Here is a 26,845-nt window from a genome sequence, read left to right on the forward strand (position 1 = left end):
CTGCCATGCTGTTTTCAAAATAATGCCAAAGATTTTGCAATTCTCCACCTCCCAGGCAAATGGTAGGTGTTCAACAAAGGAGTCCCAGAACGAGATGCTCTAAATGGGCCCCAGCTCCTAGCGATGATGGGCTTTTCCTTTCCTCCCCATCAGGCAGGGAGATGGAAGCCATCTAGCTGCACAGGGAGGCCCTCCCTTATGGGATTAACTGGGGCCTGCACTTTTGCCGGGAACTGGTGGGAAGTGGCTGAGACTGCTTCAGTGCTTAAGAAGTGGGTTTTGAAAAACAAACAAGACCTTGCCTACGCAGGGATAAAGCAGAGGTTAGACATGGCTTTTGGGAACCTTTTTTGTTTTTTTTTACTTAGTTGAATAATAGACTACAAAGAACTCTGTAAGTTGGTCGTAGCCCCTTTGAAAGCAGGTCCATAAGCTTGTTTGGAGGACAGTGTGTTCTCTATATTGAGAATAAATTTAGTAATAACAACTGTCATTTGTAAAAGTGCTTTACAATTTACAAAGCCCTTTCCATGTGCACTGTGTGTGTGTATGAATTATATTTAACCATCCTCTTGAAGGTTATTATATATTGGAGTCCCTGGGTGATGCAAATGGTTAAGTGCTTGGCTGCTAACCAAAAGGTTGGAGGTTCAAGCCCACCCAGAGGCACATCAGAAGAAAGGCTTGGCAATCTACTTCTGAAAAATCAGCCATGAAAACCCTATGGAGCACAGTTCTACCCTGACATACAAGGGGTCACTGTGGGTCAGAGCCAACTCAGCAGCAACTGGTACTGGTGATATATATCTGTCTATCTCAAGACACACAGACTCTTCATTCTGCCTGTTGTGTAGTGGAAAGAACACAGGTTCCACACAGTCTCCAGGCCCCAGTTTCCCTATCTTCAAAATGAGGATGATAGCTCCTATGCCAGGAGATGGTACAAGGGAATGTGCCTCTCACTGGCTCGAGCGCCTACTGCAGTGTGGGGACCGGGGGCCCACTTGACTCTGAGAGTGTTGGGAGGTTCAGGGTGCTCAGCACAGGTGTTGGAAACTCCAGACATCAGCTTTGGGAAGGGTCCCTGTGAGCCGTCGCCTCGGAGGTACGGAGTTGCCTCTTCCTGCCTCTGGGCAGGGGAGGCTCAGGTCCTAAGCATCCTGGACAGCCAGGCTGTGTGTCCCAGACCACCATCCTACACCTGGCTCTCAGGTGAGCTGACAGGTCCCTGGGCCACCATGCTAGTGCTCAGCAGGCAGAGCCTCAGAATGGTGAGCAGTGCTCTCCTCGCTGAGCAGGCCTCTGAGAGAGTAGTGACCACTTACGCAGAGCCCAGACTCCAGGGACAGCGATGTGGACTGGCGCTTTCCCTGCTTGCTGTCAAGGCTCCAGCGAGGTCCTGTTCCACCTGTCTCCATCTGCTCTGGGCCAGCCCTCTTTCCCCCTGTGGGAATCCACCTTTCCCCCATTTCCCTTTTGTTTGTGTTCGGAGCTCAGCTCTCCCTGCCCCCATTTCCCTTCCCTTTATCTTTTTCTTTCCTTCCTTGAATCCACGGGGCAGATTTTTTTAATTACAAAGGGTTTTATGTTTTTTGTTCCTTGTATAAAACACCAATAGCTAAATGATATATTCAAGGAGAGAACTGTGCTCTAAGATGGTTTTGTTTTTGAATTATGTGCTTCGGTTAATTTTTTTTTTCTTTAGCTAAACAGTGAAGTATCTTGGCCCAGCACTTTCTAGCTGTGTGGTCCTATGTCTCCATCTCTACAATGGGGAGAGTGATACTTCCCTCTCAGAGGCAGCCGTGGCCCAATGAATGAATAAATGAAGTCCAGACAGTGGCAAGCCCCCAGCCTCCTATATGAATTACCCCAAGGATGTGCTGATCCTTGCTGAGTGGCCTTGATTTTTCTGGATCTGACTCGAGATTGATTCAGACGCTGTGGTTTTGAGGGCTTTGTTTCAGTGGTTACTCGGGCTGGAATCAGCCCTGCGTCAGCAGCTGCTGGTAGAGGCAACACTGGGTGTTTTCAAAGAGTGGATGAGTTGTCGGTCTCTGTCTTACTCCTCAGCCCTCTTGATGGAGTCTGACAGCCACCTTCCTGAGAGCCCTTGGGGATGCCCCACTGTCTGCAGGGCACACTCAGTCTGCTGGGTGGGCTTCCCAGGGCTGCCCCTCCCTGGCTTCTCCTCCACCTCTCCTTTCTGGATACCCTTGTTCACTCTCTACCTCCTCTACCCCATTCCATAGGGTGGGGGGTGGGTTTTTGGTGGGGAGGGGTAGTTCTCAGAGGGGAAATACTTGAACTGCCAGGGTTCCCTGAGTTGCCTGCTAAATATCCTGCAATATGCAGGACAGCCCCTCCCCAGCAAAGAACAATCAGAACCAAAATGTCAATAGTTCTGAGGCTGAGAAGCCCGCTTCTACTGGACGGCACCACTCTTCCCTCACTTTGGGTGTTCTAATTCTCTCTTACTGGCAATGCCTTCGAAATTGGAGGTCCTGGCACTTGGTAGAAAGAGCATAGTGGCCAAAATCAGATGCCTGTGACCATGGGCAGGTTATTGAACATTTCAGAGCCTCTATTCCCTCATCTGTAAAATGGGCATAATAATACTTAGTTTATAGGTTTCTAGTTAGGATTAAATGAGATCAGACATGTAGCATACCTGATACATAGTGCCTATTCCGTTAAATATAAATTGCTATTATTATTAAAAATCTGTATCTCTCTCTGTTGGCTCTCTGGATCAACTATTGGAATTCCTAAATGCTTCCTGGCTTTTCTGTGAGTACCTGACACTTAGCAAATTGAAAACTAATGTCATAATCTTACTCTTCCTCTCCCCTCCCTAAATTTATTCTTCTTTCTGACTTTCAGTCTTAATTAATAGTGACACCATCCTCCCACTCTGAAAATTCGAGTCAGTTTCACACCCTTCTTCTCCCTCCCCTAAATTAATACTTTCTTAACCTTAATAGGTTAAGTACCTCTCATCCAACCCCTTCCTTCCTTTCCTACCCTCCCTTCTTTTTAACGAGCCCTGGAGAGGCTTTCTTCCCAGTCCCTGCCTCTGCTTTTTCCTGATCATTCAGTGTGTAAGGTTGGTGAGCTCCATCTTGCTCAAGAACCTTCAGTACCTTTCTATGTTAAAGCGTGAGTACCTTGTGGGCAGGAAATATGACATGTCTATCTCTATTTCCCTAGCACACAACATGATGCCTGGAAAAGGTGTTTATTGAGTGCTTATAAAATGAATAAATGAATGAATGAATAAAAAAGTGATAACTCTCCTTTTCCTCTTGGCTTATGGGTATGACCAGGTACTACAGGGAGTTGGGACGATGGTTTACAAATGCCTACTCCAGTCTTCAGCATACATGTGTGTGTGCACACACACGTACATACACACATAGGCTCTTACCATGGGTCCTGAGACTTCTGGTAAGTCCCCACATCAAGAGCGGGGGCCCTCGATTCCCTCTCCTTTTCAGAGCCCATACTAAGCTTTGTCCCCTCCCAACTTCTGTGAGCATGACTTGGGCTCACATTTGTGACAGAAGGGAAGAAACTAATATAGAACAAGCATACCTGACTTCAGTGACTTTCTGCAAGAAACCTAGCATCTTTTGGGTCCAAGGAACTAGAAGTGCCCATCATAAAGCTTTCAAGAAGGGAAAACTCCTAGTTTGTAAGACCTGCATCTTGAAAGAATATGAAGCTTAAAGATCACCTCAGTGCAAGTGAAGGTATCACTTCCTTAGTGGCTTGACATCTAAGATATGGGCTAAAGGTCTCACTCTCTGCCAGGCTTCTGCTGCTGGTTTTCTTGGGGAATGGTTGGTGGATTCTTGACATTTAAGTCTTTCATCCCCCTCATTGCATTATTCTTGAGCAGAGAACAAAATTTCTGGAAGACCTCTTCTGCTGCAATATCCATAAAGTACACATACCAAGGTTCCCAAAACAGAAATGTATAAATCAGGCTAGGCTAGACTTTGCTATGGTAACAAATAAACCCCAACATTCCAGTGGCTAAATCCTATAAAGATTTACTTCTTACATAAAATCTGATGTGGATAAGGTAGCCCTGTTGTAGCTCATAATCACACCTTCTGGAGCATGTGACCTCCACAGTTGCCGGAGCAGGAGAGAGGGATGGAAGAGGCACACTGCTCTTGCCTGTCTCCATCTAGCAGTCACACACGTGATTCCCCCTCACAGTCTGCCAGCCAAACCAAGGACACAGGTGCATGCCTCCTAACTGCAAAGGAGGCTAGGGAATGTAGGGGGACAGATGAGTATTTGGTGACCAGTAGCTATCCCTGTTTCAGATCCTAAGGTCTTCCGCCTGTAAGATATCTATAGAATTGTATTAAATTGCTTTCTTGAAGGAAGTAGCATCTTTCCCTCTTCCACTCATCAGTGAGCCAGCCCTGGGGATGCAGTGGGAGAATTTAATGTCTTTTTTTCTACCTCTTTCTAGGAGGCTCCTAGCAGATTTGTGATGGAGAGTCATGGGTAACATGCATTGTCTCTCTGTTTACCCATCCCTCTCCAATCCATTCATTCCGTAAATGTTCTTTTCCAAGTACTAGGGTATAGTACTGGCCCTGGAAAAACTTTCAGTCAGGTGGGAAGACCAAATCTCCTCAACAAATATTTGTGGTTCAGTGTGAAAAGTTTTCTACCAGTTGTATCCACTAAGTGTGGTGGAAACCTAATTTTGCTTAGGGAAGTCTAGGAAGGAATCACACAGTGTCAGAATATTATATACACAGAATGAATACATACATATATATATATGTATATATATATATACAATGCAGAATTGTGTATTTGCTCAGGTTTACATCCTCGTTGTGACTTTGAAAAAGTACACTTCACCTGAGTCTCAGTTTCTTTATTTTTTAAATTGCAAATGCAGTACATGCTCGTTGCTTAAAATCCTAATAATATAGAAATGTAGTAAGAGTGAAAGTCCCCTCTAATTTCCCTCTCCAGAAGTAACTACTATTAACTATTCTGCATATGTATGCTTCCAATTTTTTTTCCCATGGAAGCACAAATACCACACACACACACACAGAGTGAGGTTTTGGTTGTTTTTAACAAAAATGAGCTAATAGTGTACATAATGTTATATAACCTTCCAGCCCTGCCCCACTTAGCCATAAACTCTGGCCGTCCTTTCATGTCGGTACATAGAGATATACCTCATTGCTTTTAATAGCTGCTTAATACACTGTAGTATGAATATGCCATAATTTATTTATCAAGTCCCCAATTATTTTTCTGCAAGAAATCCAAAAAAAGTTTTAAAGTAGTACAGAGAATTCTCATATACCCTTCACCCAGCTTCCCCCAATTTTAACATCTTACATAAGCATAAAACAGTTATCAAAGCTAAGAAATTAGTCTTGAAGCAATAACATTAACTAAAACATAGAATTTATTTGGATTTCACCCATTTTTCCACTAGTGTCCTGTTTCTGTTCTAGGGTACAATTCAGATACCGTGTTGCATTTAGTCACATGTCTCCTTAGCCACCTCTAATCTGTGTCAGTTCCTCAGTATTTCCTTGTCTTTCATGACCCTAACATTTCTGGAAGGTATTGGTTGTTATTTCTTAGAATGTCTCCATTGGGTTTGTCTGCTGTTTTCTCGTGATTAAACTGAGGTTATGAATTTAAGGAAAGGGCACTGCGCAGGTGATGTGCCCTTTTCAGTGCATCATATCAAGGGGTACATGAAGCTGATTTGTTAATGTTAACCTTGATCACTTGGTTAAGGTGGTACCTGCCAGGATTCCCCACTGTAAAGTTACTAGCTTCCCCTTTGTAATTACTGAACATTTTGGGGAGTCACTTTAAGACAATGCAAATATTTTGTTTCTCCTTCAGTTTTCCCTCACTGATTTTAGCATCCATTCATGAATCTTGTTTTTGGCAATTATTATTGTGATATTCTAATGGTAATTTCTCATTTCCCTCATTCTTTCTGCATTTATTTATGTGTAGTCTTATGTGACAGAGTTGTACCTTGTCGATTCACTCATTCATTCACTTATCCAGTATTTATATCCGTATGGGCTCATGGATATTTATTTTACTGTATGGGTTATAATGCAATACTATGGTTATTTATTTTGTTGCTCAAGTTGTTCCAATTCTGGCCGTCAGGAGTTGTTTCAGGTTGGGTTCTATGGTCTTTTGATATGCCCCCGTTTTTTTGAGCCACTTCCCTTACTTTCTGGCACCATTAAATGCTACAGGCTCTTGTTGTATTTTTCTAGTTTCTTTTATTGGAGTATGATATTTAGAAACCAAGATCTAGGTGCTGAGTATGCTCACTGCTACTATGGGCTAGGATATAGATATATGTGTACTAAACCATGCGTACACACACATCTGTATGTCGTTCTGTGTCTATCTGTGTATATAGTTGGAAAAAAAAAAAAAAGAGTCCATATTGATGCCTCTGACTCTAGCCCAGCACCATAAGGACCCATTCTAGCCTCTTCTCTTTCCTTATTTGTAGCTTCTTTCTCTGATGGTGAGGAACCTGGCTCTCTTGAAGTACTCTATAGTTTCTTTTCCTGTTGTTGTTGTTGATTGCCATCGAGTTGATTCCAAATCATAGCAACCCTATAGGACAGAGTAGAACTGCCCTGTAGGGTTTCCTCAGCTGTAGTCTTTACGGGAGCAGACTGCCACGTCTTTTCTCCCAAGGAGCAGCTGGTGGGTTCCAACTGCCAACCTTTCAGTTAGCAGCTGAGCGATTAATCATTGCACCACTAGGGTTCCTTTTATTTTCCTATTAGTACCAAAAAAAAAAAAAAAAAGCTGCTGCCAGCTGATTCCAACTCCAGACAACTCCACGTGTGTCAGAGTAGAACTGCTCCATAGGGTTTTCATGATTGTGATCTTTTGCAAGCTGATTGCCAGGTCTTTCTTCTGAGACACCTCAGGATGGACTCGATCCGTCAACCTTTTGGGTAACAGCTGAGCGTGTTAACTATTTGCACCACCCAGGGACTCCCTGTGCAGGAGGCTGGCTGCTAATTTATCTTCCTATCTGCAAGCACTTGGTTCCTTACTTCTTTCTCTTCTTTGCTTGGCTTCTCTGCCTCTCGTGTTAGCACTTCAGCAAAGCTTAAGCCATGTCCTCACCTACCTTATTTCACACCCTCCATCACCTCCCCAGCTTGTTTGCTTCTTCCTGGAGAACCAGCCTATCACTTGCCCTCCAGGATTACAGCTATGATAATGATAGACCTGTAACCTTCCCGTAGCCCATATGTGGACTTCCTCAGCCAGCCTGAGGGTGATGCTAAAGAATTCCCCAGACACTCCCAACTGGCTGTGAGGAGAGGATTCCCAGAAATGTGCCCTTAAAGATACTCTGATAAGGAAAAGATAACAATTGTAGGCAGCTATCATGCGGTAATCATGGGCGGGCAGGATGGTGTAGGATTGGAGTCTAGACACCGATCTGTTTACAGTTTTGAAAACATTTTAATTACAAACCACTTTACAGTGTAAGATGAACTGCTTGGACTTTATCAAGAGCCTCTAAGTAAGTTTGCTCACTTCTTTTGTGGCAGCTACAAGTTGAATCAAACTATATTCCACTGGTAAGCATGAGTTCTCTGGCCTGGAAGGCATGTGTGTGAGATGCTCAAGGGAACTCACCTTTCCACTGTTAAACCCATAAGGTCTTAAAGCTCCTTTGTTGGGAATTTTTCTACTTCTAAGTATGCTGTGATGTATCTTCTGGAGCCGGTGATCCGTGTCAGGACTTGAGACTTCCCTACATAGTCATCTTCTGTGACATAATCCCAGGCCAAATTAAGCAAGAGTGGTGGCTAAGAGCTTGGGCTCCAGAGCTGGACAGACCTGGGTGTGAAACTTAGCTTTGCCTCTTACTGGATAAGTGACTTTGAGCAGTGGGACCTTAATTTCAGTGTCCTCATCTGAAACACAGAGATAAAATAGCTCCTACCACATAAATTGGCGACATTGGTATTTCAGTGGTAGAATTCGTGCTTTCCATGCCAGAGAACCACGGTCAGTTCCTGGCCAGTGCATGTCATGTGTGGCCACCACCTCTCTGTTAGAGGGGACTTGCATGTTGCTATAATGCTGAACAGGTTTCAGTGGAACTTCCAGACTAAAACAGACTAGGAAGAAAGGTCTGGCAATCTACATCTGAAAATCAGCCAATGAAAACTCTATGGATCACTATGGTCAGATCTGCAGCGATCATGGGGATGGTGCAGGACTGGGTCTTAAAGCATTTTGTTCCATTGTGCACGGAGCTGCCATGAGTCAGAATGTGACTCGATGGCAGCTAACAGCAACAACATCTCATAAATTAGTTTCTTCTTTGTGTAATAAGATGATATGTACAGAACCCTAAAACAGTGCACAGCGCAAAGTAAGCACTTAGGCAATATTGGTTATTAGATTTCAATTAGTCTCTTGTACATTCTGATTTGGAGTAAAGGCATGATTTGATTTCATTCATTTGTCAAATATTTACTGGACACCTACTATGGGACAGGGACTATTCTGGCCTCTGGGGATATAGCCATGAATAAGACATGCAAGGCCCCTGCTTTGGTAAAGCTTACATTCTAGAGGAAGAGGCATAGAGTAAACAAGTTAACAAATAAAAAAGAGAATTGGTGTAGTGATAAGCACTGTGCAGAAAATAAACAGGGAAGTATAATAGAGGAGTGGAGTGAGGTCAGGAAGGTGGCATTGGGGAATGTGATGTTTGAGCTGAGACCTGAACGGTGACAAGAAAGCTCCACTCAAACACCTGGAGGAAGGGCATTTCAGGCAGCAGGAACAGCAAGTGATATCCATTAGAGGTACTGAGGTATTGAAAATGGTCTCCAGGCTCCCATAAATACCTTCTCGGACCCTTAAGGACAGAGAGGGAAGCATTTGACAAGATGATCTAAGGCAGGTTTGCAGAAAATCTAACGTATTTGCTAACTGGCCCCTTACAGAAAAAGTTTGCCTACCCCTGACCTCAGGTCTTTTTCTACTTGGACAGTCCACATTCCTGTGAGCTCAGGGTGGACGGGGCAACTTGCTGGTATAGAGAAATCTGCCCAGGAGCTTCCTCTTTGGCCCTGGACACTCAGGCTCCAGTGGGGGCTTGTTCACCATTCTGAACATTACATCACTTGTGTCCCAAGGAATGCAAACTGTTCCAGCATTTTAATTGCTGAGATCACAGCATCTATGTCTTCAGAATGAACTAGATCTTGAGCTCTTAGAAGTCGAAATGCTGATATCAGTTACAGGACTCCTTTTCAGGATGAAGCAGGAGACAGAGAGAGGAGATGAGCTGTTGATCATTGCCGCCGTTTATTGAATGCTTACTGTGCACTATACTCAGCTCATTTATGAACAATTATGTAGTCTGTTGGCTCCATCACCATAACAACTCTAGTTGGTAGGAACTGCTGTTATTCCTCTTTTATAGTTGAGGAAACCAAGATTAGGTAACTTGGGTGTAATGAGCTGCTGTACTCATAGTCACACAGCTGGTAAATGGTCTGTCTTCTTTAGAACCCGAGTTCTTCATTTCGTAGCCATACATTCTGTGTTCCCTGGTGGTGTTCAGTCAAGGACTGGTGAGTTTTAGCCTATCTGCATGCCTGAATTAAATCATGCTTAGATCTTTACGCCATATTCATTCAGTGCCAGCCTCAAAGACTAACCCAAACCCATTGCTGTTGAGTGTATTCCGACTCATAGCAACCCTATAGGACAGAGTAGAACTGCCCTTTAGGGTTTCCAAGGAGTGGCTAGAGGATTTGAACTGGACCTTTTGGTTAGCAGCTGAGCTCTTAACCACTGTGCCACCAGGGCGCCCCTCTAGGACTAGAGACCCTATAACAAAAGATAAAAATTAAGGAGGTCAGCATATTCTTACTGAATACCAGCAGCATATTGTTATAGCATATTCCTACCTGCCACCTCCTTCATGGGAAATATTCCAGGGCTTTTGGCATGACAGTTAGCTGTGGATGTGACAGCTGGGCCAGATATAGCTATAGAATGGCAGGGATGGCCTTGCACTCCCTGGGCCCTCAGCCCAGCTCTGGGCAGCTGCAGGAACAGCTGCTGAGCTCAGGTAATAATTGTTCCTTTGTTGACCTCAGAGCAATAGGAGTCAGTGAACATTGAAGAAGTGCCAGGATTTTCTTGTCCAGATCCATTACTAGGCTCTGTGGTACCATTTTTGTAGAGGCCAGCCTGACCAAGCCTCTTTTCCTCTGATAAGATCAGTCTTGTCTGTGCCATCAGTGACATGGGATGAGGTGGTGCTACTGGAGGAGTCACAGTACCTATGAGGGAAGAGAGAGGAGACAAGAGGGCTCAGGAAGGGGTAGTGGCCCTAACACTTTGGAGAAAGGTGACAGAGTGGACAGTGTAGAAGAAAGAAATGTTGGAGTCACAAGTACCTGGTAGTGACTCCTAGCTCTCCCCTTTATTAGCTATGTAATCTTAGACAAGTGTAACATGGGGAACAATATTCTGTTGTGATCCATAGCCTTCAGTATGAATCACACCTGAACATGAAGAAAACAAAAATCCTCACAACTGGACCAATAAACATCAGGATAAATGGAGAAGAAATTGAAGTTATCAATGTTGTCATCCTACGTGGATCAGCAATCAACCTCCACGGAAGCAGCAATCAAGAAATCAGACGACTTATTGCATTGGGTAAATCTGCAGCAAAAGAACTTTTTGTTGGTGAGAATATCCACAGCAGAACATACACCAATCAACAATCACTACATGTATAATTTAATGAAAAGATCTCTTTAAAGTTTTAAGAAGCAAAGATGTCACTTTGATGACTAAGGTGTGTTTGACACAAGCCATGGTCTTTTCAACTGCCTACCAAAGTTCAAAAATGAAAAAGAAAGACAAGAAGAATGGTTGCATTCAAACTGTGGTGTTGACAAAAAATGTTGCAAATACCATGGATTGCCAAAAGAACAAACAAATGAATCTTAGAAGAAATACAACCAAATGTTCCTTAGCAGTGAGGATGCTGAGACTTGGACTTGCATGCTTTGGACACATCATCAGGAAAGACCAATCACCGGAAAAGGCATCATGTTTGGTAAAGTAGAGGGCCAATGGAAAGTGGGGAAATACTAAATGGGATAGACTGACAGAGTAACTGCAGCAGTTGACTTCAACAATGATCATGAAGATGGGGGAGGAGCGGGCAGTGTTTCATTCTGCTATACATAAAGTATCCATGAGTTGGAGCTGACTTATTGGCAACAAAAGCAAAAACAATATGGTAGACATGAGTTTGTGCTTTGGAGCTAGACTACCTGGGTTTGAATACTAGTTCCTCCATTTATTAACTGTGTGACATGACCTTGGGCATGTTACCTAACCATTTTGTCCTTTGGTTTCCTAACCTTGGATTGTGAGGTTTGAATGAGTTAATACATGTGAAGCACTTAGAACAGTGCTTGACAAAGAGTTAGACGTCAATGAATGTATGCTGTATGAGATCATCTCACCTTTGAATCTAAGTTTCTCAACTATAAAATGGGAAAAGCAATGCCACTTGCACAATGGTTGCTGTAAGGATTAAATGAATTAATGTATTTAAGGTGTCTGGTGCAGGTCTGGCATATGTAAGATGCTCAGTAGATGCTCCTCTTCACATCAGGTGGCCCTGATCATGGCACCTATTTAGTGAAAATGTCTGTCATTGGGCAGATTGAGCAACTGCTGGTTGCAGCCCTGGCTGGGGTTCTTTGGGCTGGGAAAGTGTAGGTTGGTGGATGCTCAGGCTGTGTTCTGCCTTTCACATTGAGTTCAGTTGCCCATGATGTTAGCCCCTTCCAGAAGTCTTGGCTGGGGAAGGGTCCTGTCACTACTGTAGTTTTTCTACTGGAAACTGCCAGTACCTGCGGATCTCACAGATACCACCCCAGATTTTAATAACTCCACTCCTTGTCTAGTAGCTGCTTACTGATAACAGTACACATTAAGATGCCATCTCTAGTACCCACAGGACAAGAATCCACAGGATCAGTTGGAAGAAAGACCATTTATGGGGAGAAAACTGATGTTATAAGAAACAAAATATATTGTAATTTGTCATATTAAATGTTACACTTAAGATATGTGCATTTCATTGTATGTGCATTTTACAAAAAAAAAAAAAAACTTGAACATATATTATTGAATTCTAGCTAATGATATCCATCCCGAAGTATTTGGGAGGAAATGTACTGGTTCTTCTGCAACTTAATTGAAATGCAACAAAAAAATAAGACGAATCGATGGATGGATAGAGTGATGGATGGGATGGAGGGATATATGATAAAGTAAGGAGAGTAAAATGCTAATTATAGTATCTAGGTGGTGGATATATGGGTGTTCACTATAAAATTCTTGCAACTTTTTGGTATATTTTAAAATTTTTATAATGTATTGCAAAAATTATTACATGAGAAGATGTACCAGTTGCTGTCTAGTTGACTCTAACTCATGGCAAATCCGTGTGTATCAGAGTAGAACTGTGCTCCATAGAGTTTTCAATAGCTGATTTTTCAGCAGTAGATCTCTAGGCCTTTCTTCCAAGGTGCCTCTGGGTGGATTCAAATTTCCAACCTTTCGGTTAGCAGCCGAGCACGTTAACCATTTGCACCACCAAGGGACTCCTTATATGTCAAGCGAATTGTAAATTAAAACAATAATGAGATGCCACTAAACACCTGTTAGGAATGGCTAAAATCCAATACATTGATAACACCAAATGCTGGTGAGGATGTGGAGCAACAGGAATTTTTTATTCATTGCTGATGGGAATGCAAAATGGTAAGCCACTTTTGAAGACAGTTTGACAGTTTCTCATAAAGCTAAACATTGGCTTACCATTAAAAAAAAAAAAAAAAAAAACCATTGCCGTCGAGTCCGACTCACAGTGACCCTATAGGACAGAGTAGAACTGCCCCATAGGGTTTCCAGGGAGCGGCTGGTGGATTCGAACTGTCGACCTTTTGGTTAGCAGCCAACCTCTTAACCACTGCAACACCAGGGCTCCTCGGTAGTTATCCAAATAAGTTGAAAACTTGTGTCTGTACAAAAGTCTACACATGAATGTTTATAGAAGCTTTATTCGTAACTGTCAAAAATTGGAAGCAACCAAGATGTTCTTCAATGGTGAATGGATAAACAAACTGTAGTATACCCATACAATGGAATATTATTCAGCAATAAAAATAAATGAGCTATCAAACCATAAAAAGACGTGGAGGAATCTTAAAAGCATATTTCTAAGTGAAAGAAGCTAATCTGTATGCTTCTGACTATATGATATTCTGGAAAAGGTAAAACCATAGAGACAGTGAAAAGATCAGTGGTTGCCAGGGTTTCAGGGTGGGGATGAATAGGTAGAGCACAGAGGATTTTTAGGGCAGTAAAACTATTCTGTATGATACTGTAATGGTGGATACATAACATTATGCATTTGTCAAGACCCATAGAACTGTATAACACAAAAGAGTAAACTCTAAGGTAATCTATAGACTTTAGTTAATAATGACATATCAATATTGGTTCATCAGTTGTAACATATGTACTACACCAATGCAACATGTTAACAGTAAGAAAAATGTGGGTGGGAGGGGGATATCTATGGGAACTCTGTACTTTCTGTTCAATTTTTCTGCAAGTGTAAAACTCTAAAAAAAGTCTGTTAATTAAAAAAAAAAGTATTGTAAATCTACTAGCTTAAAAACAGGAAAAAAAAGTCCACAATGCAAAAATATACTAGTAGATTCTGGAAATTCTTACCCATCTTTAAAATTCTGTTTGGAAAACTGGACATTAATATTAAAAAAATAAAATCAGGCCTGTATATTTTCTGCAATAAATTCCTTCTTTAATATTAGAAAATAGCAGTATTTGTATTTTTTTTTAGGGGAAGAATGTTTCAGGCAGAAGGAAAATCAAGTGGAAAGGCCCCATGAGTGCTTAGTGAGACCATTGCCACAGGAGTGAGGAGAGAGATTGGAGAGTGGTAGGAGCTGAAGACGAAAGAAACTGAAGAACAAGGTCCTATCAGACCTTGAGGCCATGGTGAAGTCTTCTGATTTTGAGTTCTGTGTGCTACAGGGAGACATTAGAGGTTGTGAGCTGGGATAACATGCTCTTCCTTTAGAAAGACCATTCTGGCTGCTGTGTGGGAGATAGATGATAAGGGGACAAGTGTAGGCATGAGAAACCAGGAGGAGCCTCTAATATCAGGTAATATCAGGGCAAGGGAGGATGATGGTATCCTTGATCAGGTTGGCAGCATGGAGGAGGTGAATACTAGTTGTATTCTGGATCTATTCTGAAGGTAGAGTCAACAGGAGTTATTGGTGGATTGGTTGCGAGGTGAGACGAGAGGCTCAAGGTCAATGTTGATTCCAGGTTTTTGGTCCAAGCAAGTGGAAAAGTGGATATGTCTAGGGGAGGAGCATGTTGCCAGCAGGGGTCGAGGGGGATTAAGAGTTTGGTTGTAGACCTGTTAACTTGTGACATGCTGGAAATGCTGGTAGCCAGTTGGCTGTAGGAGTCTGGAATTCAGAGGAGTTTCAGGGTTGGGGATCATTTTGAGCATCATCAGCATGTAGATGGTATTTAAAGCCTTGGAGGTAAATGATGTAATGGTCAAGTAAGGAAGAGGACCAAGACAGAACCCCATGTACTCCCAAGTAGAGATCAGGAAGATGAGGGAAGCAACCAGCAAAAGTGGCTGAGAATCTGGGTCAGCATGGGAGGAGGAGATTCAAGGCTGGTTCTCCACCTCTAATTTCTTTTTTTCTCTCTCTCTTTTCACCGTCTTTGTTATTGCTCTGGAACCGATAGTCCTAAACTAGCACTTTCATTCTACTCCAAACCCATGATAACCAAAGGGGAAAAAAGTCCAAACTCCTTCACCCAACCTCCGAAACTCTCCATGATCTGGCCTATTTTCCCTTTCCTGCCTTGTCTTACTTTCCCTGCCATTCCCCAACACCACACTTACATCATCTCAACCTTGGCTTCCCACTGTCCCGCGAACGCGATTCCATCATTCTCAGCCTAAGCCTCAGCATACCATTTCTTCTGTCTCTCCAAATCCCTCTCCCATTCCCCACCCTCTCTCCCAGCCTCAGTTCTCCACTCGTGATCCATCCCCTGGATAGACTTCTTGACCAAACTAACTGTTCTGTTCATTCTCTAAATTTCTACAGCAGTTGTTTAAGTGATACCAAACAATCTAACATGGAATGTATCTGTTTTTCTTCTTCTCTTATCCCCAACCAAGGAGCCCTGGTGGCACAACAGTTCAGCACTTGGCTGCTAACGGAAAGGTTGGTGGTTCAAACCCATCCAGCAACTCTGGGAGAAATACCTGATGATCTGCTTCCGTAAAGATTACAGCCAATGAGGAAGTTCTGCTCTGTCACATGGCATTGCTATGAGTCGGAATCGACTCGTCAGCACCCAACAACAGCAATATTCCCCAACCAGTCAGTTTCCTGAGATTCAGAACATCTGTTGGGAACATGAATCTTCCCTTGCCTCCTCTACAATCCTGCAGAGCTGTCACACTTGCCCTTACATATCTTTGTTGAAGAGGGAGAATATTAATACTCTACCACATAACCCACCAAGGAGTCCTGAAGAATTAATAAAGGATTATGATTTAGAGCATGGACTCTGGGATTGGAAGTTAGCCCCTTCTTAGGCTCTGTAACTGTGGTCAAGTCATTTAACCTCACTGTGCATCAATTTTCTCATCTGTCAAATGCCAATGAATATGACTATTTCAGGGTTATTGTAAGAATGAAATGGGACGCATTTCTTATACAGTACTTAGCAGAGTTCTTGGCACATTATAAAAAAAGCCCATTGCCATTGAGTTGATTCTGACTCATAGCAATCCTATAGGACAGAGTAGAACTGCCCCATAGGGTTTCAAGGAGTGCCTGCTGGATTCGAACTGCTGACCTTTTAGTTAGCAGCCATAGCTCTTAACCACTATGCCACCAGGGCACATTATAGGCAGGCAATAAATGGTAGCTCCCATTTTTATTTCTATCACTATTAATACTGTTATTACTATTGCTGTTCCCAATAGGGATGCACAGGCATCAACGATGTTAGGACTGAGTTGGTGCAATTGAGTACACACTTTGAGATCTGAAGTGGAAGGAGTCATCAATTTACCAGCAGCCACTTATGGGTCACTATGGCTGGCAGGAGTGCTGGGCTGGGAGTGGCATTCATACCTTGACTTCAGGGAACTCATGCTTTAGCTGGGAGATGCTGTGAGGTCTGAACAGCATTGAGAGGCAGGAAGCAGAGCCATTAGGACTGTACTTACAACATCCAGACCAGGGGTCTGATATGAGTGTACTTACAAGGCCAGGGGGCAGAATGCTTGTACATGAAACTCCTGAAAAAGGAGGCCCTGTGGTCACTGGCTATAGTTGCTTATAAGAGGGAGAGACATGCCTCAACATGGGTGAACCTTGAAAATTTCATGCTGAGTGAATAAGTCAGTCGCAAATGGACAAATACTATATGATCTCACTTATATGAAATAATCAAATGTATGAACCCATTGCCGTCAAGTCGATTCCAATTCATGGTGCTCTCGTATTACCGGACAGAACTGTGTTCCCTAGGATTTTCTTTGCTACAATCTTTATGAAAGCAGATTGTCAGGGCTTTCTTTCATGGCGCCACTGGGTGGGTTAGTAGTCAAGCACAAATTGTTTACACCACCTAGGGACCTAAGCAAATATATAGAAACCAAAAATTATTAGTGGTTACCAGAGGTGGGAGGGAGGTGGAAAGGGGGAGTTTTTGCTTAGGGGGCATTGAGTTTGTGTTAATGGTGGTCGAATAATTTGGTAAAGGATAGTGAGAATGGTTGCACAACTTTAGGAATATAATCATGTCACTGAATTATAGCTGTAGGAATGGTGAACTGGCATATGTTTTGTTGTGTATGTTTTTGCCACAAAGATAAGAAAGAAAGAGGGGAGAGCACTAGCTCATGCAGTAAGGGAAGAACAGAGGAATGGAGTGTTTCTCAGAGGGATTTTTTTTTTTTTTTTTTTTGAGGGCAAGCAGGATATCTTCTTTCATTTCCTTTCTGTAAATCTCTGAGGTTAGTAGGTTAGCCGGGTGTGGCAGACATACAGGAGTGAGGTAGGACCAGGGCAAGGGCATGTCAAGCCAGATGAGAGCTAATCCTGCCCAGAGCACCCTGTGAAGAGCCCCTGTCTGGCCAGCCCCCTCTCAGAGACTCCTCCATGGATGGAACCTCAGCTGGTTACACCTCTCATGAGTTCCCCCTCAGCATTGCCCTGCAGGGCTGGGTCTGTGAGGCCAGACCCCAATCCAAGCCCCCCATGCTGACATGTGGGTGGCACTTTGGATTTGAAAACTCTCAGTCCTGTGGTTCTGATGTGAGCTGTTTGTGCTCGCAGTAACCCAGCAACAGTCAGGGGCTTCCTGCCTGGGTTTAGATAAGCAGCCTGTCCTTGAGCCAGTGAGGCTGCAGAGCCACACCCAGAAGTACAGTGGCATGTCTCTGTCACCCGAGCACTGCCCCAGGGATCTGGCCTGTGGGTCAGCAGGCCGGGGAAAACTGCTGCTACCAGGGAGACAGCACGAGGTATGGCTTCTGTGGCCCAGCTGCATGCCAGGACAGACAGCTCTCTAGAGGCACTAGGGAAGGCTTGCCCTGTCCACACCCTGACTCCCTGCCACTATGGCACCTGCCACTGTGGCTTCTCAGGATATGCACAGGCTCACGCTCCATCCCACCTGTGAACCCTCACCCTAGGGAAGCACGTGAAGCCCAGCCTGGACACAGGGTTAGTCATTCTGAGCAAAGGCCCTGTGAACTCAGCCTGAACCCATCTCTGTTCAGGAGGCTGCAGGGTGTTCCATGCAGAGACGGAATGAAATCGCCATATTGAGCCAGGCAGCTGACTGAGTGCTTCCATATGCATTATCTCACTTAGTCCTGGCCACAGCCCCCTGAGGTCAGACTTCACTGTCCCATAAGCTGTATAATATGGTGATTGAGAGCACAGACCGTGCCCATGCTCACAGGTTTTATATTAATTTCTAGGGCTGCTGTAACAAAAGTCTACAAATGGGGTGACTTATAAGAACAGAAATAATTTATTGTCTTATAGTTCTAGAGGCTAGTAGTCTGAATTTGGGGTGTTGCAGGGCCATGTTTTCTCTGAAGGCTCTAGGGGAAGACCCTTTCTTTTCTCTCCAAGCTTCTGGTAGCTCCAAACATCCCTTGGCTTGTAGCTGCAATAAAACTCCATCGTCACGTGGAGTCCTTTCTCTGTCTCTCTGTCTCTTCTCTTTTATAGGACACCACTCAGATTGGATTAAGATCCACTCTACTCTTGTATGACCCCATGTTAACTGATAACATCTTCAAAAACCCTATTTCCAAACTAGGTCATGCTGACAAGTACTGGAGGTTAGGACCTCAACATATTTTTTTGGGAGACACAATTCAATCCATAACAGGTTCGAATCCAGACCTGACTACTCGTTCATTATGTGACCTTGGAGAACTTTCTTACCCTCTTTTGCCTCGGTTTCTTCAGCTAAAAAATGGGGAAAATAAGGATACCTCAAACAAGTCACTTAACTTTTTGATGCCTCTTCTATGCTTTTTTCCTACCGCTATAGGGTGAGGATGACAATAACACCTACTTCATAGGGTAGTTGCAAGGATGACTTATATAAAGTGATTAGGACAGTGCCAGGCACACCACATTTTAGATATTATAACCATCATTTTCAAATGAGGTGCAGAGCCTGGGGTAATCAGATTAATCAGTGGCAGACCCCCCTCCACCTGGCCATAGTAACTGCATGCAGAGCTCCCAATGAAATCAGTGGCAGAGTTCAGAAGCGGAAATCAAGCCTCCAAACTGCTAACCCCTGGCTTAGCCTCTGGTCCCCTCGGCGTCTTTCTCTGGGGATTGAATCCCCTTAGCCTTCTTGGTGTAGCCCCAGCACACCCACTCACTGGTGGGCTGGGAAGAGGACTGGCTGGAGATGTGCCATGTCATCAAGAATTGGGGAGTGCTTGCAAGGCCCCTCTGGGGTAAAGCAGGAGTCCTGCATGGTCTGGGGCCGCCCCAACCCTTGCACCCTATCTGTGGGTGAATCGGTTATCATCTCCCTCCCTCCAGCTCCTGATAAATAAAGAGCTCATTTTTCCATGTGGTGTTTGTCTCCCCTCACCAGTACTGTGGAGGCCTAAACACTGCTGAGCTTATCTATACAATGGATTTACTGCTGGAGCTGAATCTGCCCCGCTCCCCGCTGGGTAATAAATTAATGTCGCCGGAGCACACAGATATGCTGACATCCGTGATGCTGGTGGCCTTGGCAGACCCCAGCTCCCCCAGTCTGGGTGGGAGTCTGCAGACATTAACCCTGGCTGACGGGAACCGAACATCCTGATTATGGATAGAGAGCCAGGACTGGGTGGGCGGGGTGTGTGTGGAAAGTTCATTCATCCATCAAGTATTTATTGAGGCCTCCTGTGTGCCAGGCCCTGTGCTGGACTCAGTACATTACAGAAATGCAGAGGACATGGGGCAGCTTTTGAGGAGCACTCAGACTAGCTAGGGGTCAGACACAGAATTAAAATGCACACAATTTAGTTCTGGGAGAGCACGGTGAGGGGAGGAGTGTAGACTCTAAGTTGGGGGCTCAAGGAAGAGGTCGAACTGAGTCTTAATTAAACATTTTCCTGCCTTGGAAGTAAGGGCTCAGCAGCAATAGCTGGGATGGGTTTGGGGAAGATAGAGGGCTCCTTTGGGTTGAGTTATCACAACCCTTTGCATCCATGGTCTGTGTGGGCTTGCCAACATCCAGAGCATCAACTGTAGGCACACTGGGGAAGTCCTCTTTTCTCTTGCTTCTCTGCCCAGGCATGTAGCCGCCGTGGTATTCAGCCTCTTGTCAGAATGCCGAGTTCCCGTGTTAATCATAACAACCGTGTTCAGAGAGGAACTGGCCTGGCCCCTGCCAACAAGCCCTCGCTCCAGCCTTGATAACATCTGCACTGAATTTTCTCCCTTTATATAATTAGACCCATTGGTGTTTTCTTTGATTTAGATTACAGTATGACTGATGTCTCTGAAATTTCAGGCTCCAAGTGTGTGCAGGGGCCCAGGATGGTGGGAAAACTGAGCTTTTGCTAATGGGCTCTTAGGTTCAGTCTGGAGGGTCAGACACAGCACACCAGCTACCGTTTGCATGAAAGTGCACAGCAGCCCCCTGGCTAGTGGGAAAGGCTCTCCCACCTTGTCCTCAGGGCAGTGCTGGGTCAGGCCTGGTGGACGGAAGGATGCAGGAAGGCCCCTGTCCTTCCCTTCCTGCCTTCCTGCCTACCCTTCTGTACCCCACACCCTCCCAACCTTCCTCCGTTCCTGGCCCTGGAGTGACAGAACTCAGCAGACAGGAAAAGATGCACTAACTGCAAAGAAATGCAGTGAATCCAGACTTAACCCCAGAGCAAACCTCACAAGTGTCGGGATTTTGAGTCTTGCTCTGAGATGACCATCATTGTCTGGCTATGCCAGAGCTGGAGGAGCTGCTTGGGGTGTGAGCTAATGAGTAGAACTGGGCTTTGGGGAGTAGGTTCTCTCCAGTCGGCCTCCAACCAGAAAGGAAGTAAGTAGACTTGTGCACGCACTTCCCAACGTCTCTGCAGTGAGCTGTATCTCAGCAGTGACTTCATTTCCCCTCATTGGGTTTCCACAAACTCTCTGGAAGATTCCAACCAGTAAGCCACATTGGTTGTGGTGTGGGAGCTCCTGATATGTTTGTTTGCGCTTTCCCTTTGGGACCTTGGAGGCCCCCAATGAGTGATAACTGGATGATGGAATATTTGCTAGGGGAAAGAGAATGTATTTGTTTAAGATAAGGCTTGATCTCGAGCAGAGGGGAAGCTTCCAGATGTCTGCAATGTCAAGGAATGAGGCATGGGTACACATCTTCTTCCCTCTTGCCTTACTGGGGTATCCTCAGTTATTTAGACCCCCAGGTGAACTCTTACTTCAGGGAGGTTCTTCAGGGGCTGTCTGGAAGTGGGGCAGAGTGCTGAGTAGGCACGGTTCTGCCTCTCTGGGCCAGAATACTACCATTTTCTTCTGTTTTTATACAGTATTGGTGCTCTTCATAAAGTTTTGTTCAAACAGAAGGGCTTTTGCCCAGTATAACTAACTAGGTCATATGTGTCTTCTCTTTTCTCCTAATAGGCTGTAGATTCCTTTGGGAAGGGCCCTTATCTTGTTTAACTTTGCAGTGCCCATTGAAGGCCTAGCATGGGACTTGTTCAGAATCCTGTTTTGCCACCTTTGCCCACCATGGTCTGGATACTACATTATATCTATCCATTCATCAGTTGATGGACATTTGGGTTGTTTCCACCTTTTGGCTATTGTGAGCCATGCTGTAATGAACACTGGTGTACAAGAATATGTTTTAGTCCCTGTTCTGAATTATTTTGAGTATATATCTAGAAATGGGATTGCTGAGTCATGTGGTAATTGTATATGTAGCTTTTTGAGGAACCGCCAAACTGTTTTCCACAGCAGATACACCATTTTACGTTTCCACCTATAATGCACAACAGTTCCTGTTTCTCTACATCCTCACTCACACTTGTTATTTTCTGTTTTTTTCTGATAATAGACATCCTAGTGGGTGTGAAATGGTATGTCATTGTGATTTTGATTTGCATTTCCCTAATGACTAATGATGTTGAACACATTTTCATGTGCTTATTGGCCATTTGAATATCTTCTGTGGAGAAATGTTTATTCAAGTCATTTGCCCATTTTTTTATTGGATTATTTGTCTTTTTGTTGTTGAGTTTTAGGAGTTCTCTATATATTTTGGATACTAGCCCCTTATCAGATATACGATTTGTAGGTATCTTTTCCCGTTCTGTGGGTTGTCTTTTTACAATCTTGATAGTATCCTTTGAAGCACAAGTTTTTTTAACTTGATAAAGTCCAAATTATCTATTTTCCTTTTGTTGCTTGTGCTTTTATGTCATATCTGAGAAACCATTGCCAAATCCAATGCCACAAAAATGTACTATATACTTTTTTCAAAAATATATTTTATTGTGGTTTTGGTGGAAGTTTACACAGCAAAGTAGGTTTTCATTTAACAATTTCTGTACATATTGTTCAGTGACATTGGTTACATTTTTCACAGTGCAGCATTCTCATTATTTCCATTCTGGATGTTCTTTTCCATTAATCTAGCTTCCCTGTCCACCTTACCTTCTCATTTTTGGTCTAGGGTAAATGTTTACCATTTGGTTTCATTTAGATGATTATTTAGAGGAGCACAGTACTCACAGATGATATTATTTATTTTATGAGCCGATCTGTCATTTGGCTGAAAGGTGACCTCTGGGAGTGGTTTGAGTTCCATTTAAAGGGTATCCCAGGGCAATAATCGCAGGGGTTCGTTTAGTCTCTACTGGTCCAGTTAGTCTGGCCTTTTTTTTTAAAGACTGAGTTTTCTTCTACACTTTTTCCCATTCTATCAGGGAACATCTATTAGATTGGTAGTGGTAGCCGGGTTCCATGTAGTTCTTCTGTTCTCAAGGTAGGTGAGATGGTTGTTCATGTAGACTGTTAGTCTTGTAGACTAGCTTCTTCTTTGAGTCTTTGGTTTTCTTTTCTTTTTTTTAAATTTTATTGTGCTTTAAGTGAAAGTTTACAGAGCAAATTAGTTTCTCTTTCACACATTTATACACAAATTGTTTTGTGACATTGGTTGCAATCCACACAATGTGTCAGTACTCTCCCCCTACTATATGCTTTTTACAGTGATCTTATTTACAATAACCCTATGAGGAAAGAACAGTAGACCCACAGATAAGGGGTCTAACAGGTCAGATGCCATCGCTGAGATTTAAAACCAGTTCAGTCTGACACTGAATCTCATGCACATCTTACTGTGCTTCCTCCCCAAGTCTCTATCTCTGTGTCCTCATGGGGCTTGGCACAGAGGCTGGTGCATAGTAAGCCCATAGGTAATGTACATTGGATGGATGAATGACAGGCCCTAATAGGTGCTCGGTTTGCATTTGCTGGTTGATTTGAGTGGATTGGGGTTTGCTTCTCAGTTATGCTACTGACTAGAGGTTCATGTCCACCCTGCTAGTGGTCATTGAGTCTTTCTCTCTCTTGCCTCCACAGTGTCTCATCATTGGGGGAGGACCATGTGGCTTGCGCACTGCCATTGAACTTGCCTACCTGGGGGCCAAAGTGGTCGTGGTGGAGAAGAGGGACACCTTTTCCCGGAATAACGTGCTGCACCTCTGGCCTTTTACCATCCATGACCTGCGGGGCCTGGGAGCCAAGAAGTTCTATGGGAAGTTCTGTGCCGGCTCCATCGACCATATCAGTGAGTAGGGCCAGTGGTGGCACCCTGTGCAGGAGGGGACTGACCCAGGGTGGGGCACATCTGTCTGCCCTACAAGTCCCTGAGTGCTCCACATATCCAGCTAGCAGACCATTTAGTGAATGGCCTGCTTTGTGCTTTGTGCCAGGCCCTATGCTGTGCCCCACTAGGTTGTAAGCACTAGGAGGTCAGGACTGTGGCACGTTTTGTTCACCAGTGTGTCTCCAGGACATAAAAGAGTGCTTGGCACATAGTAGGTGCTCAATAAATATTTGTTAAATGTATGAAATAATAAAAACAGGCAGAGATAAGAAACAGAGTCTGCACTCTCAGGGTGCCACTGAAATTTGCTAACTAATAAAGTGTACTTTAAAAGAGTTAATCAAATTTGCTAGAGAAGTTCAGAGGAGGGAGCCACACAAAACCGTTAAATGAGCCAGGCGATCTAGGACCTCTTATGCAAAGGAGTTTGGACATTGTGCTGCCAGTACTGGGGAGCATGGCAGGGTTTAGAACAGAGGAATGACATGATCAGATACGTGTTCCATGACAGGTCCTGTACCAAAGTTTCCTTGGGCTTTAAGAGGGAGGGCATCATGATGGGGCTTCAGCTAGAAAAGGAGGGTAAATAAAGAACATGGAGGGTCCTGGGCCATCCCTGAACGCTGAGGTAGGGCGAAGTGAACACTCAGGCTACTCTGCTGTGAGAGTCCTCGAGTCTGAGTCTCTCAGAGCGAGATCTCTGCAGACAGGCTTTGGGAGTGGCAGCATTCCCTCTGCAACTTTGCTGGGAGGAAGTTTTTTTGCCATTTTATATATAGCCATAGTGACCCATGAAAGTCAAGGAGGTTAATACTGTGGAGAAAGTTCAAGGGTTTGAACAGATTTGGGTTCAAAATCCATTTCATCTACCTTCTGTGTGGCTTGGGTCAAATTACTTACCCTCTTCAAGCCTCAATTTTACCTCCTGTAAAATGGGGTTAATGCCTGCCTCCCAGGATTGCTGACAGGATTAAATAAGGTCAAGTTTGTAATGTGCTTAGGACACATTAGTAGGTGCTTACATAATAAATGTTTCCATCCAATGGCATACAGTGAGCAAGCAGCAGCTGTGGTCTCCTAACTTAAGAATTTGGGGCTGCATTCTCTCAGCTGGTGTTGCTCTGTGGGGTTGGGTGAGAGGAGAGCTCTGAGAGCCTTGTTCTTATGAGGACAAGGATCAAGGGAATAGGGAGTAGGGTTTGGGTGGGAATTGCTGGAGAAAGTTATCAGCCACATAGGGTGTAATTTAGTCAGATGCAAGAGAATCTACCAGCAGTGGCCTGAGTTTATTCCCACTTTGGGATGAGAAAATTCCAGGAGTTCAATGGAAAGAAATTTGGATTTGCCCAGAAAACTGCAGTGTCAGCTTTCAGGATGTTCTCTACCACTCACGGAAGAACGTATGTTGGTTACCAATTTAGAACAAAGACACTGCACACCGCTTTCTCATAGAGTCCTCCAGAGGAGGCAGAGACGGTGACCAGGAGGCCTTGTGAGGGTCCTGGCCAGGACTCTCTTTCTCTCTCTGCCCCCATTAACAGGGCTCCCATTAAACCCTAAGTCCTTGGTAGAAGCACTGGCAGGACTTTGGAGTTAGGATTGAAACATTCAGTTGTCAAGGGCAGCTCAGTGCCTGTGAGAAGGGAAGCAGGGAGAATGTATTGGGTTCCTAATGTGTGCTGGGACGAGATAGACTAGGACCTTTGAATCTCTGAGGAGAGGCCCAGGCTCCCTTGAAGGACTGTTTCCAAGGCAGGGGCTGAACCGGATGCTTTAAACCCCAGCTGACTGTGGTCTCCAGCCCCAGCTGTGCTCTTGTCGTCAGCATTGCTCAGCAGTTCTCCACTTGTCCTGTGTTAGCATCCTTCTCCAGTTCCCATGGTGGCTGTTCCAAACCTCCACCCCCCAGCTTCCTCATAGTCAGCAGAGGACCTCTCTCCACTGCTCTGAGGAAGAGAAGCTATGAAATGGGAGCTCCTTGTTCTATCCCTCTTTTCGCTTCCTCCTCCAATTGCCTCTACCCCAGTACCCATTCTTTCCTCTTACCCCTGAGGTGAGCTGGCTGTGTCCTTTCCAACTCTAATCCCTCTTGGTTCCATCCTCTTCTTTTCACCTGCTCCCATCATTTAGTCTTCCTGGTCATCACCTCACACGATCCCTCCAACTCTCTGTTACTGTCCCGTTACATTTACTTCAAAGCAGTTCTTCTAGAAAGCAGAGGTCTAGATGTTGGCTACACTGCCCATTCATGTCTGCTTCCATTGTGGTCTAATTTGTCCCCCACCACCATGCTGAAGCGATTTTCACTAAAGTTTCCAGTAACTTCTTTGCTTCCAAGTCACCTGTTCTCTTGAAGTCTTCGTATTCCTTAATCTCTATGTGGGATTTGATATTCTTGGTCACTCCTCACTTGGCTTACAGGCCTCTAGCTCAGGCCCTGTTCTACCAAGCCCCTGTCCCCTAACCACCATGCCCTGCCCCATACTGTTTACCTGTGTTTCCTCCATCAGAGGATGTGTGTCAGATCTCCTGTACCTGGGCATCTGGCACATTTTAGGTGCCTCCTCAATGTCAAATGAGCCAAACCAACTAAATACTGAGGAATCCACAGAAAGTTTACAGCTTCTCACTCTGCAGAAAGGTAATTGGGAGGCATACCCATTTGTGCTGAATGGCAAGAACAAAATAGGGAAACAAGGCACCACTCACTGGGGACATTGAGGAGAGTGGCTAGAAGGCATACAACCATGAGCCCAGCCTCATAGGGAGAATTTCCCATGCTCCCCCCTTACCACAGGATGGCAAAGAGCTTAGGCATAGTCCCCCACATAATGAGCCATTTGGTCACTGACTTTACTTATGGCCATTTACTCTCTTTTTTTCTATTCCTCTTGCCATCTTGATGTTGTCAAACCCGCAGCTCAGCTCAGGAAGGAGACAGGAAAGAGAGAGCCTCACTTGTTACAGCATTATCTAATGGCTGGAGCACAGTCTTGGAATCAAACAGACCTGTTTCCACGTTCTAGTTTTGTTACTCTGTGACCTTGAACAAATCCTTTAACTTCATTGAGCCCAATTTCTCATCCATAAGACGAGAATAGTAATTATCTCAAAGGGCCACTGAAAGGGTTAAATGAGAAAACACATGTAAAATGCTTGGGAGAGTACTTGGCACGTAATTAGCACTCAATAATGATCACTGTTGGTATACTGCTGTGGTCAGAGATCACCGAGATGTGAGTGTTCTGCATACCAGAAGCACTCAGGCATTGCT

General features: G+C 44.3%; 1 protein-coding gene across 7 annotated transcripts in view; it reads left to right on the forward strand.

Moving 5' to 3' along the window:
* MICAL2 (microtubule associated monooxygenase, calponin and LIM domain containing 2) overlaps positions 1-26,845 on the forward strand; it is a 168,838-nt gene that overhangs the window by 75,429 nt on the left and 66,564 nt on the right. For all 7 annotated transcript variants that reach the window (XR_002825069.1, XM_023737310.1, XM_023737297.1 and 4 more), the window contains one exon: positions 23,325-23,532. Coding sequence is in view for 6 of the 7 variants with exons in the window: in XM_023737310.1 (XP_023593078.1) it covers positions 23,325-23,532 (208 nt within the window). In the remaining variant the exon portion in view is untranslated. The remainder of the gene's footprint in view (positions 1-23,324; positions 23,533-26,845) is intronic.

The sequence above is a fragment of the Trichechus manatus genome, unplaced genomic scaffold, assembly GCF_000243295.1.
Source record: "Trichechus manatus latirostris isolate Lorelei unplaced genomic scaffold, TriManLat1.0 scaffold00006, whole genome shotgun sequence".
In the NCBI taxonomy this organism is placed as follows: Eukaryota; Metazoa; Chordata; class Mammalia; order Sirenia; family Trichechidae; genus Trichechus; species Trichechus manatus.